The following is a 15,309-nucleotide window of genomic DNA, read 5'->3' on the forward strand; positions in this document are numbered from 1 at the left end:
TATATATATATATATATATATATGTATATATATATATATATATATATATATATATATATATAGCACAGGGCCCTACAGTACCCTACTTTCGTGTAATCAGCAAAAGGAGTCACCCAAAACCATTATGTGTATGAAACATATTTACTGATGATTATGGTACAGTAATAATTATGTTCAGTAATACAATCCAAGTTCGACACTACCTGTAATTTAGTATAAACGTCGTTTTCATCTTACTGTACCGCAAATACGTGTTAACGAGAATGGATGAAATATTATCCCACAAGCATCATAGTGTACTCCAATATTACTATCCTTTCTCCGACCATTCAGTTTTCAGTGGTGTGCACATGTTGACGAATAAGAGATTTATCCATCTTTATACCGCTTGCCAATAGGTAATTAGCCTGGGGGTTAGTTATGCAGGTGAATTCCCTGCACCACACACAAAGAGAACATCTAATTAGAACCAGCACACACTTGTGCCAAAATGCGAGAGTTTTATTGCCTTTGGCGGGAGAGCGGGAGGCAGAGGCTAAATAAGGGAGTCTCCCTCTCGGTGCGGGAGACTTGGTGAAGGCCACGGGTTATATGTCTTGGTATTCTTACATAATTGACTGAATTGGCTTCCAAATGTTCTGGGGCAGCTGTCTGTGTAATAAGGTCAATACAACATCATTTCAGTGTGAAAAAATAAACCACACAGTACACTTTAACGAATATTAAATATGTTCATAGTGACAGTCCCAGTACAATGAATGCGGGATGGAAACCTTGACAACAAGGCCTCACTTTCATTTAGTTGAAGCAGCAGGTTTCAAACCAGCTCTGCGGGAGTGTTTGACTTTGACGGTATTGTGGCAGTCAGTGGTTGCTTGAGACAGTAAAAAAAAAAAAAAAAATGTACAGGACGTGATAGTACAAAGTGAGAAATTTCTTTGATTTTTTGCACTGATGATGGAGACAAGAAGCTCGGGAACATCGGAAAAGAGAAGAAAATGTAAGTTCGCTGGTCTAGCTCTTCCTATTGAAGACAACTTTCAAAAAAGACATCATGACAAATGCGTCAAAGCACCTACAGGAGATACCGAAAAACCGACTTTGAAAAATGTTTCAGGCAGTGGAAAGAACGCTAGGCTACTTTTGTGAAGTATGAAGGGGCCTAGTTTGAGGGGGATTAGTGTCCTACCTCAACTGGTTAGCTATATATTTTGTTAAAGCCTAAAGTCAGATACAAATATATATATATATATATATATATGATGAATGTGAGTAGGAAGTACTTGGGTACTGAGATGAGTAAAGATGGAAGTTTGGAGGGTGAAGTGCTTGAAAGGGTACAACAAGGATGATAGGTTGCTGGTTCCTTGACAGCAGTGATACGAAACAGGGAACTGAGCATGGAAGTGAAAAAGTTACTACATGATAGTGTTGTGATACCAACTCCAACGTATGGAAGTGAAGCTTGGATCTTGTTGGAGGGATGGAAGTCAGGAGTGAGAGTAGTGGAAATGAGTTATTTTAGAGGAGCATGAGGAGTCACATGGAGAGACAGACTCACAAATGAGGATGTGAAGGAGCGTTGTGGTGTACAGGTGGATATGATAGAAAATGTTAGGAGAAACACACTGAAGTGGTTTGGCCATATGGAGAGAATGGGGAGTGAGAGACTGACAAGGACAGTGTATGTGAGTGAGGTGAGGGGGAGAGAGGGAAGGGGAGGCCAAGGATGAGATGGAGGGATGGAATGGAAAGGTATATGCGGGAGGGGGGGGTGTAAGCTGGGAGCAGGGCAGTGAAATGGCGGGGGACAGAGCGACATGGAGGCGATTTGTGTATGGGATTTAGGTGTCTCACAATATATATATATATATATATATATATATATATATATATATATATATATATATATATATATATATATATATATATATATATATATATATATACAGTACAGTCACTGCTCACATAACGCGCGAATATTGTTCCTGGAAGGTCCCGCTTTATGAGAATTCCATGTTATACTGCCATATGTTTACTTGTTAAATGGTTTCATGATACCCAAGCCAGCCTTAACTTCACCTTTTGTGGCAATTTTCTGGGATTTTTCCCCGGATTTTTACCTACCTAAAAATGACTTCAGTACATACAGACACTGGAGGATTCCTCACCTTGAATTGAAGACTTTATGGGCTTCCTGGTGGGAGGGGGAGGGGTGTTCCAAGGCAAGGCAGGACACCTACTGGTCCCATTCGCTTGTGACGCTGGGCTTTTTGGCATGTAGTGAACATTTTGTTGAATGGAGTTATACTCGACTATTTTTCCCTTTTTGGATACCCAATTTTTCGTCATACGAACTTGTGTGGGATTATATGATGCCCTTCAGGGATGGGTGAGGCTGGTCAACACAGAATATCTAACACCAAGGACATAAAGCCTAATTGAAAGTTCCAGATCCAGAAATCAGAACAATGGAGACACATCTTTAATGAGAGCACTGATCCGACCTGACATGTGTACTCTTGTGTGGCGGATCGAGCTTTGTGCTCACCACACCACTCCGACCCCCACTACACTGCATTGGCTGATGCAGCTATCATGGAGGATACGAGCTCAGTGAATGATGAGATGTCCTCGGGCGTTGAGCAAGAAACAACCATATAGGCGGAATGGACAGAAGTGATCAACGAGAGGAAGAGGACGAACAGGAGTGCTGAGTCAGATGCAAGCGACGACGAGGAAGACAGTGAGAGTAAGAAGGTGAGAAATAGATGTAATAATGAAGAGAACAGCGGAATAGAGCTACATGTGTCGGGGATATCAGGTGCAGCGCCACCACCACGTGGGCCAGCAGCAGAGGTCAGGCAGGGTAGGACAGAGCCATCCCCTGGGAATAAAGTGAGGCTACTATTCCCAAACGACACGGACCTCACATACTACCAAAAACTATTATGGACAGTCAAACTTGCCAGAGCACACAGAAGGTTTGAAGTTTTGTTCAGAGATGGCAAGAATCGCCCTTACGTCACAGTGGGCAGCCAAGAGGCGGTCGAGTTGCTCACCACAACTGGGTATGAGGATATAGTCCTGCAGGTGCCAGAGGAGAGAGAATAACATACCAAAGTTATTGTTTTCAATTATCCCTTAGAACTGGACCCACATTTCCTTCTAAATGATGCAAGAGTTGTCTGGGCAAAGAGGCATGTAATTAGGGGCAAGGAGAAAAACCAAGTTGTTGTTCTAATGAAAGGAGAAGTCCCAAATGAAATCTGCGTGACAGGGGCGGGCAAGAGGAGACTGCGACCTTTTATTGAAGAAACCTCTTTCTGCCTTCGCTGCAGCAGATTGGGTCACGGAGCTTGGCGATGTCAGGAGGGCCTGAGATATAGTTTCTGCATCAGGAAGCATGAATCGAAGATATGTGGAGAAAAAATCAAAGCTGGATCTAATGTAGATTCTAAATACTGCAATTGTTTTGGCGAACACAATGCTAACTCTGCCCTGTGTCCGAGGAAACCATACGTTGCGCTAGCTGAGGATCAGGAGAGGAGAGCAGGGTGATGGCCTGAGCGGAGCAGCATGGTGCAAGAAGTCGGCTTGGGTGGTGTAGGGCAGGCGTGCACCACAAAAGCGTGGGCAGCAGGGACAGGGAGACAGGTGTGGGGTGCATTTGATGCGGCAGTGGCGTGGCCGGCCTTGGGGAGCACTTCAGCGCGTCCCAGGGTTGAGGGCGGATGTGTACCTCAGTTTTTCCTACCTACCACCTGTGACGGTCACCCTTCACCACCACAACTCAACCTCACAAACGAGGTAGTCACAGGAAATACTCTCTCTACTACCATGACAATAGGTGAGTCTGTATTGAGTGAAATTATTAAGTATATGAAGAACCTAGAGCAGAAAATTGACACCATAGACAAGAGAGTGAGTGCAATATTAGAAACGTCCTTAGGAAAGAAAGTTGATGAACTAGAAAAGAAAGTATGTGAATTATCATAAAAATACGACACTTCAGTCAGGCCTAAAACCAGAGAGAAGAAAAAAGAAAGCAGGGGAGTGATGACTTGCCCTGAGGTAAAACCCCAGGCAAAACCTTCTGTGATATCCATTGGTATTGATGTAAAGAGCCTTCTTGCCAAATGCAACAGTGCTAGGAAGAAGGAAATACTAATGAACAGTTGGAGGGAACTTCAAACTAACCTTGATAAAGCTACCACAATCCTTGAGAGAATAACTGCTGATATAGATGAGGCTGAGGATATGATAACCAATGACGGGCAACAATGAACTTAATATAGTTACATGGAATGTAAATGGAATAAGAAACAGAATAGCTGACATTCACTATTATGTAACTCAAAACTCCACTGATGTTATTTTACTGCAGGAAACGGGAGGTAGGGGTGAGGGTGCTCTGCTTAAGTTGAATGGGTATCAAGGTTACCATTTGCTATAGCCGGGAGAAGGGATAAAAGGGGTTTATCATCGACCTATGTTATAAATTCCATGGGCCGGCTAGGGAGGTAACAGCATGGCATCCCAAAAAAGAAGAGGAAATAGTAGAGTTTGAACATCAAGATATTTCTACAAGCGAGTTAAATATCGTGAATTTATATGTACTCAAAAACTGCTTTGATGGTAATTATCATAACTAGACAGCATTTTTAATGACCTAACAGTACTTTGTGTGGTGCAGGGGGATATCACATGCCAGACACAGATCACTTGAATGAAGTGGTAACAATTATAACGGCAAGCTGCATATTTCCGAAAGCTTTTTACAAGACCACCTCTGATGCGCTGCTTCTGGGCGGTGATGCTGATGTAACACATGTCAGGTGGGGAGGACGGTTGGACTATGTCTTGAATATATTAAATGGCCTAGGGACTGGAATGGAGAGTGCTGTGGTGTAGTGCCGAGTTGTTGAGTGAGCCACTTTTGTGCCTTTAAAATAGCCATGCTATTGAAAAAACGACTAAGTCCACAACATGGTAGGAAAAGAATAGTTTTACCTTCAAAGCAAAAGGACATTGACAAAATTCTGTACAGGAACATAAAGATGTGGTAACAGTAACTATCAGCCCAGGGATATAGATGACTTTCTATGAGGATTTAGTTAAAGAAAAAGAAGCATTTCTGACCAGGAAGAGTAGTCAGTCATGCAGCTTTATGAATAAGAAATATTCCTATGCAGGTGATCATCAGTTACGGGAATGGGATAAAACATTAAGAGCTGCGCACAAAAACGGTCAGGAGAGGATGAAGCAACAGGCCGAGTAATGCTAGAAACGGCCAGACAGTGCGGTAAGATGCGTAATGAAGTAAGGGGGGAATACTGCGAAAATTTTGTAAACAGAGTTGGGCAAAATAAAATGTACATGAAGTTTGGAGGGAAGTAAACAGGGTTCGGGGCAAAAGGAAAAAAAATATACTGCACCCAAGGCCTCAGAGCTTGGCCAACGAACTCATAGACAAGTGTTGGTGCCATGGCTGCCAGCAGTGACAGCCTGCACACCAGAGGTCAAACAGGCGGTGGCAACCAGCTGGGAGCAGGAGAAGCAAAGGCACACAATTGATGCAGTGTGCACTGAATAGTGGGACCAGACCTGTGTAGAAATTGCTAAGTGGGATGAATTGATATGCAAGCAGTTAAAAGAGGTAGATCAACTGCACCGAGGGGAAGATGGTACATTACATATGAGATCATAAAACTGCTCAGCCATCCACGATGGGTCCACCAGCTCCGTTTATTTTAACATGAGTTATAGGAGAGGAAAATTACCAAAGACATGGAAGAGGGCACTGATAATACCAATACCTAAACCCGGATGGGGGTTTAGGTTTTTGAAATCTATTTCTCCTTCAACATCATGCTTTAGCAAAATGATGGAAAGAGTTCTGGTATTAAAGACTGCATGATATGTCATAGATGAAAAAATACATGAATCTTCTTTATGGGTTTATTAAGGGGAAGGGATCTGGTGGAGCTATGCGATAAATTGTCTGTCGAATGAAAACGACTACTGACGAACATTCATTGACTTTAGAGGAGCATTCGAAAAGGCAAATGGTGAGGTGATTCTATACGAACTTGCGAAAATGGGAGTGTCTGGAAGGCTGTTACACTGGATCGGGGATTACTTACATCGGCGGCGGACAAGGGTAGCCTATCAAGGAACTGAATCATCTGAAAAGAGTAAGTAGCTGGGAACACCACAAGGAGGGGTTCTTAGCCCAACTCTTTTCAATGTACTAGTGAACAGAAATGCTATAGAAATATCTGGTGTGGTGAACCTCACCATCTATGCAGATGATATTCTCCTGCAAAGTAAAATCATGAAAAAGATGCAAACGGCGGTGACAAATTTTGCACAATTATCACGGAAATTAGGGCTCAACATTAATGAAAATAAAACCAGGTTCATGTGCAGATCTAAAAAAGAAGAGAAACTGACAGTAAATAATGTCATCATAGAGTTAAGAGCTATAAATACCTCGTGGCTTATGTTACTCGGCCGAGAGTAAAGAGGCAAAACTGAGGTATTTAATAACTCAGTGTAAAGCTAGATTAAGACCACTTAAAGCTCTCGCATGGAGTGGAAGAGGCGTGGGAGTACCTGTCTTACGAATGCTATACATAAGCACAATAAGATTAGTAGTGGATTATGCGGGCCCTATACTCTCTTGCTTTGATGATGGGAGGCCTGAAAAATTAAAGAAAATCCAAAACGAAGCAATGAGGACTATTCTAAACTGTCCTAAAAATGCTATGATTTGTGCAATGGGGCTAGAGCTAAACCTACCTACCTTAAAGGATAGGATTTATGAAATCAATACTATGTCTGCTGTGAGACACCTTAGAACTAAAAGTGGAGAAAGCCTACTGCATTGTATTAATAATGCACTTAGATCAGGCACCTCCCGTCATCTCAGGAAGAGGGATTACGTGGAGAGACTGGTTGACCGTCTACAGGCATATAGTATTTGGTGGCACTGATGTGCCCTTTGTAGTCACGGTCAAACAGACGCCATAGCAGGGTGGAAGAATTAGTGTTATTATAAAACCCTTGCCGCAGAAGAAAAACTCGTATGTTTGGGGAGAACTCAAAGCTCATTATGAGGCGGAAATAAACGGGCTAGCTAGGGAAACTGCCATACATGTGTATTGTGATGGTTCGGTAGCTAGTGACGGCAGGGCTGGATGTGGTGTTGTGGTTAGGACATATGCAGAAAACGGACGACTTGACGATGCGGGGTACTGCTATAGACTGTCCTTCCATGTCTCTTCCACTCAAGCAGAGTTGTATTCCATAAACTTCGCCCTCACCCTGCTGCAGGAAGGAGATAAGGATGTATTTGTATTTACCGACAGTCGAGGGGCACTGGAGTCACTTACTAGTGAGGCCAGTCAGCTCATACGTGCCTGAGACCTGTGGTAGTGTTGTGCTAGTGTGCTTTAGTGATCTGTGATAGTGGTTGTGTTAGTGTGTTGTAGTGATCAGCGATAGTGTTGTGCTAGTGATCCGTGAGAGTGTGTGTTGTGGTGACCCGTAGTGACCCGTGATAGTGTGTGCTACCTTGTGTGAACTAGTGCGTAATGGCTTCCTCGGCAGAGAGCTGTGTCCCCACTGCAGGTACTGAAAAGGACTACCTTGAATTAAAGGAGTAACTTCTCGAACTGAAGCGGGAGGTACAAATTCTCAGGCAGGAGAAGGCACAGATGAGGGAATTGTTGGAGGAGATGTTGGAGGAGAAAGAGAAAAAGGCTGAAGGTTGGACACTAGTTAACAAGGGTGCAACGAAGTTCACTCTTAAAAAGCAAACGGAAATAAAGACAACTAATACATTCGACGCACTACGGGACGAATGTGAAGGGAAGGCAGAGAGGGAAGTAGAGGAGAAGGACGGTGAGAGAACTTCCAGTACAGGTAAGTATAAACAGAACAAGAAAGGTAAGAAAAATGTTGTTGTTGTTGGAGACTCCCAGGTGAGATATCTGAACAGGGCCATGTATACTCCACTCGCTAAACATGTGTGTCTTCCAGGGGCCAGGGTGGCTAATGTGGTAGATAAAATTTCAAATATCGTAAAGGAAAGTGGTGACAAACCCACTGTGTGCCTCAGTGTAGGAGGCAATGATATTAGTAGCCGTAAGAGTGAGGTACTGTGGAAAAGGTACAAGTTGATGTTAGAAAAGGTTAGGGAGAGGGGAACCCCTGTAGTGCTTGGTGTTTTTCCATGGTGGCGTGTTGGATGTGAATGGTTGAGCAGGGCATTTGGGTTTAATTGGTGCCTTGAAAGGTATTGCAAAGATAATGCAATACCTTTCATAGACAGCTGGGACCGGTTTTATAGACGAAGTGCCTTGTATAGTTGGGATGGGACTCATCTTAGCAGGCAGGGAGTTACTGTTTTAGCTGGAATGATAGATAGGGAGTTGGAGGGATTTTTTCGAGATTGAGAAGTAGGTGTACAGGAAGATGCAGCAACTACAGTCAGAAATCATTATTACCATGTTTGGATGGATGCATCGATACTTGCAAAATTAAGAACAAAAGTTCAACCAATAGTGTAGATACATCCACTCAGGCACCTCAAATTGAGCAGGCGATGATAGATGATAGAACAAGCGATGATAGAAGGGCGATAAGCGATAGTACAAAAAATTGTTATATTAGTAAAGTAAAGAGTTTCCCAGTTAGTAATAAAATAAATAACAGTAAATGCCAAGGTAAAGGCATAACTACTCGTAATAATCTGAAAGTGTACTACACAATCAGCCGGAGTTTACGTAATAAAATGGATGAACTGAGGGCTTTAATTTGTACAGAGAAAATAGACATTGCCGTTATTAGTGAAACTTGGATGAATACAGACACTCGAGAATTTTTAGCAGAATATCAGATAAAAGGCTATAATATTTTTGCGTCAAACCATCAGGGAAGAAAGGGGGGAGGGGTAGCTATTTATGTAAAGGATTCATTAAACTGTTACAATAAAGCAGACATTAAAGTAAATAGGGACACAGAAAGTGTCTGGGTTGAAATTAGTAACAATAGGGAGAAATTAGTCTTAGGAGCAATTTACAGATCTCCTAAATTAAGTAGAGCTGATAGTAAATACCTCTGGGAGGAAATTAGGAAAGCATCACAGTCCAGCTTATTAATAATTGTTGGGGACCTTAATCTGCCAAGGATAGATTGGAGAAATCAGACAGGAGATGCAGAGTCAGAGGAATTTCTAGAGGTAGTACAGGATAATTTCCTTTATCAGTATATCAGGGAGCCCACCAGAGGTAATAATATACTAGATTTGGTTTTAGCTAATAAAGAAAATATCATTAGTAATATAGAGGTTGGTGGACGACTTGGTAATAGCGATCATGAAGAAATTAAGTTCAAATTTATTTGGGATGTCTGTTCCACTGAAAATACCTCCACCGTTCCTAATTTTCGTCTAGGAGATTTCGATGGCTTAAGAGCTTATTTTCGAACGGTATTCCACAGGGAGATTAGCTATTTGAGGTAATGTCAGGTCAGTGGGGATCCCCAGGTCATAGGTCAGGCACAGGAAGCACGTGGGGGTGTCTGTGAGGGGGGAGGTGGTAGATAGGAATGTAGTCCAGGTGACGGAAATTAACTCAGCTCCAGTACCAAACAGACGTTCGACCAGTGAGAAGTATAACAAGTTAATAAATATAATACACGGAGGCCAAGATAGATATATTCCTTCAAAACCGTTTAGAACTAACAATTCAGAACCAAGATGGTTAAACAACAGATTAAAATCTCTCATAGGCCAAAGGAAAGGAATATATAGAAAAATAAAACGTGGAGAGGAACACTTACGTAACCGGTACACAATTTTAAATAGAGAAGTAAAGAGGGAGATAAGAAAAGCAAAGAGAAGTCATGAAATTAAGGTTGCAAGTGAATCAAAAGTAAACCCCAAGGGTTTTTATCAAATGTACCGAACGAAAAATAAAGATAGGCTAGGACCACCCAGAACAGAATCAGGTGACATTACCAGTGAAGATAAAGAAATGTGCTCCATCCTAAATAATTATTTCATATCAGTATTCACCAAGGAAAATCTAAGCCTGGTCCCTCAAGCAGCAAATATTTACCATGAGAATACAGAAAATATTCTTAGTAAAATAACCATTAGTAAGGAGGAAGTATTGAAAGAAATTAATAAGTTAAAACCTCAAAAATCGCCAGGTCCGGACGATATATATGCAAAAATTATAAAAGAAACCAAAGAAGAATTATGTCAGCCACTTTTAACGTTATTTAATGACTCTTTAAGTTCAGGAGAAGTTCCAGAGGCGTGGAAAACCGCAAACGTAGTGCCCATCTTTAAAAAGGGTGATAAATCAGCTGCGTCGAATTATCGTCCGATAAGTCTAACGTCAATAGTAGGAAAAATGTTAGAGTCAATTTTGGTAAATAGCATTAGAGAACACTTAGAAAGATTTAATCTTATAAACGAAAGTCAGCACGGATTCAGGCAAGGACGATCCTGCCTCACAAATTTGTTGTCATTCTACTCGGAGGTCTATGAGGCAGTAGATAGCGATAAAGCTTACGATGTTATTTATCTGGACTTTAGTAAAGCTTTTGATAGAGTCCCACACGAAAGGTTAGTTAGAAAGGTTCGAGCACACGGTATAGACGGCGATATCTTAAAATGGATAGAATCCTGGCTGAAAGGACGAAAGTAGAGAGTATTAATAAATGGAACTAAGTCGGACTGGGGATTAGTAACTAGCGGTGTACCACAGGGTTCAGTACTCGGTCCCTTATTATTTATCATATATATAAATGATCTAGACTTAGGAGTCAATAGCAGAATCAGCAAATTTGCCGACGATACAAAAATAGGGCGTATCATTAACTCGACTGACGATTGCCATTACTTACAAAAAGACCTCGATACATTGTCCAAATGGTCTAAAACTTGGCAAATGGAATTTAACGTTGAAAAATGTAAAGTACTTAACGTAAGCAAGACCATTGGAGACACTAAATACAGCTTAGATAACAAAGAAATTAGCAAATCGGAATGCGAGAGAGATCTAGGAGTTATGATTAGTAACGATCTTAAACCTAGGCAACAGTGCATTAATGCGAGAAATAAAGCAAATAGGGTCCTAGGATTTATTTCGAGAAGCGTGAGCAATAGATCATCTAAAGTAATATTGAAACTTTATCTAGCATTAGTAAGGCCACATTTAGACTACGCAGTACAATTTTGGTGTCCTTACTATAGAATGGATATTAATTCGTTAGAAAATGTACAGAGAAGAATGACTAAAATGATACATGACGCCCGGAACCTGTCATATGAAGACAGACTGAAAAGACTTAAGTCTGCATTCGCTAGAGAGGCGTAGAGTAAGGGGAGACTTAATTGAGGTGTTTAAGTGGATGAATGGTATAAATAAGGGAGATATTAGCAAGGTACTTAAAGTGAGAAATAATGGTTTCAAACTAGAAAAATTCCGTTTCAGAAAGGAAATCGGTAGAAATTGGTTTGGTAATAGAGTAGTAGACGAATGGAATAAGCTACTTAGTAAAGTAGTTGCTGCCTCTTCCATTGAGAGTTTCAAGCATAGGCTAGATAAGCATATGACAAATAAGGGGTGGATATAGAATAAAGAAAATCTTATAACCAATACTAATTCAAAAAAAAATTTCTTTTCAGGTTATACTATTGACAGTCTCTATTCTCCTTTCACACTTTCCTGTAAAATGTCCACGCCAGTTTTTCTATACGGCGTGGTGTTCTTTCTGACTTTTTCCTGCCGGCTTCGGCTGGAGGGTTTGGAGGGCGGGGGAGAGCCTTCTTCTTTGCTATCCTTATCTCATTCTAGTAGTTCAGTTACTCTTCTAGGAGCTGCCTAGCATGGGCCAACCGGCCTACTGCAGTTATCCTCTCTTCTTATGTTCTTATGTTCTTATGTAGTAAGCAGCCAGTACTAAAAATTTTGTTGGTGAGTGTAAAAAACTCATTAGAGATATGGATAAACGAATTAACTTTGTATGGATACCGTCACATGTGGGCATATCTGGCAATGAAAAAGCCGATCTTCTTGCAAGAAAAGGTACAGAGAAACAACACATAGATATACAGTGTAGAAGGACCATCTGGCAGATAAAAACCAGTATTAGGTGCCAACAACTAGAAAGAGACAAAGAGAAACAAATAGCCATATATAATGCTAGTGCAACCTTCAGACACTATGTACAAGTTGCCAATAACACCACCTATATTTATGGCAGACAGTGTGCTAAATGGAAAGACAGTGTATAGATCAGATTTAAATTAGGCTACAAATATTACTGGCAGTTGGGTGTGGCAGGTACCGAGGCTGGGAGAGTGTGTAAACTGTGTGCCCACCCCGATGCTCACACACTACAACACTATGTGTTCCACTGACCCTCACTGGCACAATTTAGGAACCACCAATTATATTCTGTTTCTGAGCAAATTCTATGGATGATAAACAAATTATCAGAGTTGCTAATTAAATGCAAGAATTTAAGGAAAATATTGTAACCTTGACCTGAATCGAATGATTTATTGATTTTATTGAAATAATATAAATTAAACAATGTACAACATTTTAAACTAATATGTACAGTATGCTATACACCAAGGGCACAGCATGGGAGTGGTGTGGTTGCAGTTGGTGGTTGGGGACCCAGGGGAGGGGGTAAGGTTTGGTGGTGACCTGCTAATCCCAACCCTTCCCCCATAATCTATGGACTTCGGTCGCCGCACCCTCTCCCGCACCCACACTCTGTAGCCTGACACTTGTATTTACAATATACTTTTCCTGGATGCATATGTAGAACGCTATGTACAAGTTTTATGTGTGTACAAATGCATTAATTTTTGTGACCTCTGTTTCCTATTCCATTCACCGATCTTATGTACGTGAATATGAACTCACGTACATACATATGGTATATATCAGTATGTTTAAACAAATTCCATGTAACTACATACAACAGCACTCTTTATCCTCACTGTACAGTTTAATTCATGTATTACTGTATATAAGGTTACTAATTAGTCCACTTTAAAATTATTAACCAAACACACATATTGCAATCTAATATAATACTTTAATAGGCTCGGGAAGGTGACTACTAAGTACCATCTTCCTTTTGAGATATTGTACAACTACTATATATGTATTGTATATCTCAATAGACGTATCAAATTCAAATTCAAATTTCTACTGGTCTCCAGCATGGTCCTCTGGCCACGCCGGCGGCACAGAGTCCTTCATACATTTATAAAGCCAATTGGGACTCCTTCCCTCTCCTGTTGGTTACAGTACATGACTAGGTACCTTTCCATCATAACAAGAGCTGGGCCAGACGAATAGTTGACTCGTTGACATGGCCCATGTTGACGATGGCACAACTACGTTTTCCTCTCTCCTTCTGCTTGATCACGTCAAGCTTCTGCTCCTGGGTCAAACTCTCTTGCCATCTTGCTGAGTCACGGAAGGGCGGCATGGTTAGGCAGGGTCAGGCGGCCAAAAAAAAAAAAAAAAAAAGAGAGAGAGAGAGAGCAAAGTTAACACATGAACGTGTGGAGGCACAGTGGGGAGAGGGTTGACTGCAGTGGCCCAGGAATGCTCAATAGACCGTGACGACACCCTGCACAGACACGTGACATGAATACGTCAAGGGCAGATGCAGTGCGTGCTATGACTAAATCTGCCCGCGTTTTGTCTGTTTTTTACTGTGTTTTGATCAGCTGTCTCGCGTAATAACTAAATATTCCATAATTTTTGGCCTCAAGCCGCGTTTTCACTATCGTAGCAGTGTAGTATGTGAAATGAGCAACCTCTCCACCCTCGTAATATTTGTCAAAATCGCGTTTTGACCATATCTTGGGCAAAAAAAAAGGGCCGTGCTATGACTGTTTCCATGCTCTCTGACTGCGCATTATGTGAGAGGTGTATATATATTGTTATGGGGGTGTATATTATGGTGCACTCTTAACCCTTAATTAAGCACCAAAAGGGATAAGATAAAGTTTAAGAAAACTAACTTAACTTTACTATACACTATAATATAACCAAAGAAGAAACCAGGGTTCGTTTTACAAAAGGGGAGGATTCTTATAGACCTCAGAATACAAATATATAACAAGTTATTTCTTACCTAACCAGAATACACTCAGTGGAGGCTAAGTACTCACAAAGCTCGAGGAAACGTGGAGACTTCGAAGGTTAAATCCAGATATAAATCACACACTAGTGTAAATGGAGGAGTGAACCACAAATGGGAAATTGTACACAAACAGTGTGTTTTGTAATCAAAGTCACGTATTGAGTAGTGTTGGGGAAAAGTGCAACACAATGTGACAAAAGTGTAACGTGACAGTAAATGTGTACAAATGTGTACAAATGACAAAATGTGTACAGGGGTGTGTGTACAAAATAAGAGAAAAATCTGTCTCTTCACACTTTCCTGGAGCTTATAAAGGTTACTTACTCCGCCTTTCTCAGCTAGTTAACCACTAGGCTGTCTTAAAAATAATCTCTGTTCATACATAAACAATAGAGCCACCTGCTACCAATGAGGGCCTCATACACTTCAGACAGAACCAATTGCGTGCCATCAAGAATGTGACGAAAGCGCCGTTTAGGCTTCTAATTGGCAAACATCCCTACTTTGCTCCTCCCACATTATGTCACACCCACAGTTCAAGGACAAGAGGAACTTTCTGCGTAAATTGTGAGAAAAACATCTGGTGTCTTATCAGTTGAGAAGGCAAAAGACAGCTTGGTTTTACCCTTACAGGCAGCAAAACTGATAAGTGAAAAGATTTAATGTTTTCTTAATGGCTCGCTTCTCTCTCCTTTCATTATCATCCTGTTTCTATTTCACCCATTCGCTACTGGGGTAACTACGCCAGTGACACCTCCCTTCCTGAGAGAAGAAATTTCCCAAGGGGAAATTTCTGGATACTGTACAATCAAGTTCTGGACAGGTAATCTGTTAAAACATTACTAACACCTTTTACATGTCTGACATCAAGGGAGTATGCTTGCCAAAATAGGGCCCAGCGGGTCAATCTAAGATTTTTGTCCTTAAATCGGGATAAAAATTTCAGAGGGCGGTGATCAGTGTACACTACAACATCACCTGAACCATCGGGTTTTGGAACCACTATGACCGGGGAGCACCACTGACTTTGACAGAACTCGATTAACCCCTGCTGCAACATGTAGTTCGGCTCCTCTCGAATGATGGTCTGCTTCTGAGGACTAGCCCGGTAGG

The 15,309-nt window shown here is 41.3% G+C and overlaps 1 protein-coding gene across 1 annotated transcript in view; it reads left to right on the plus strand.

Annotated features, from left to right (window-relative positions):
- The first annotated feature begins 3,579 nt into the window (after positions 1–3,579).
- Positions 3,580–15,309, plus strand: part of LOC145405563 (ras-related protein ced-10-like) — a 99,018-nt gene continuing 87,288 nt past the window's right edge. Inside the window, exons 1-2 of the mRNA XM_080276896.1 lie at positions 3,580–3,850; positions 4,697–4,833. Of these exons, the coding sequence (XP_080133022.1) occupies positions 3,580–3,850; positions 4,697–4,833 (408 nt within the window). The remainder of the gene's footprint in view (positions 3,851–4,696; positions 4,834–15,309) is intronic.

Source organism: Coenobita brevimanus, chromosome 67 (assembly GCF_032717465.1).
Source record: "Coenobita brevimanus isolate Jiangsu-jjx chromosome 67, ASM3271746v2, whole genome shotgun sequence".
Classification (NCBI taxonomy): Eukaryota; Metazoa; Arthropoda; class Malacostraca; order Decapoda; family Coenobitidae; genus Coenobita; species Coenobita brevimanus.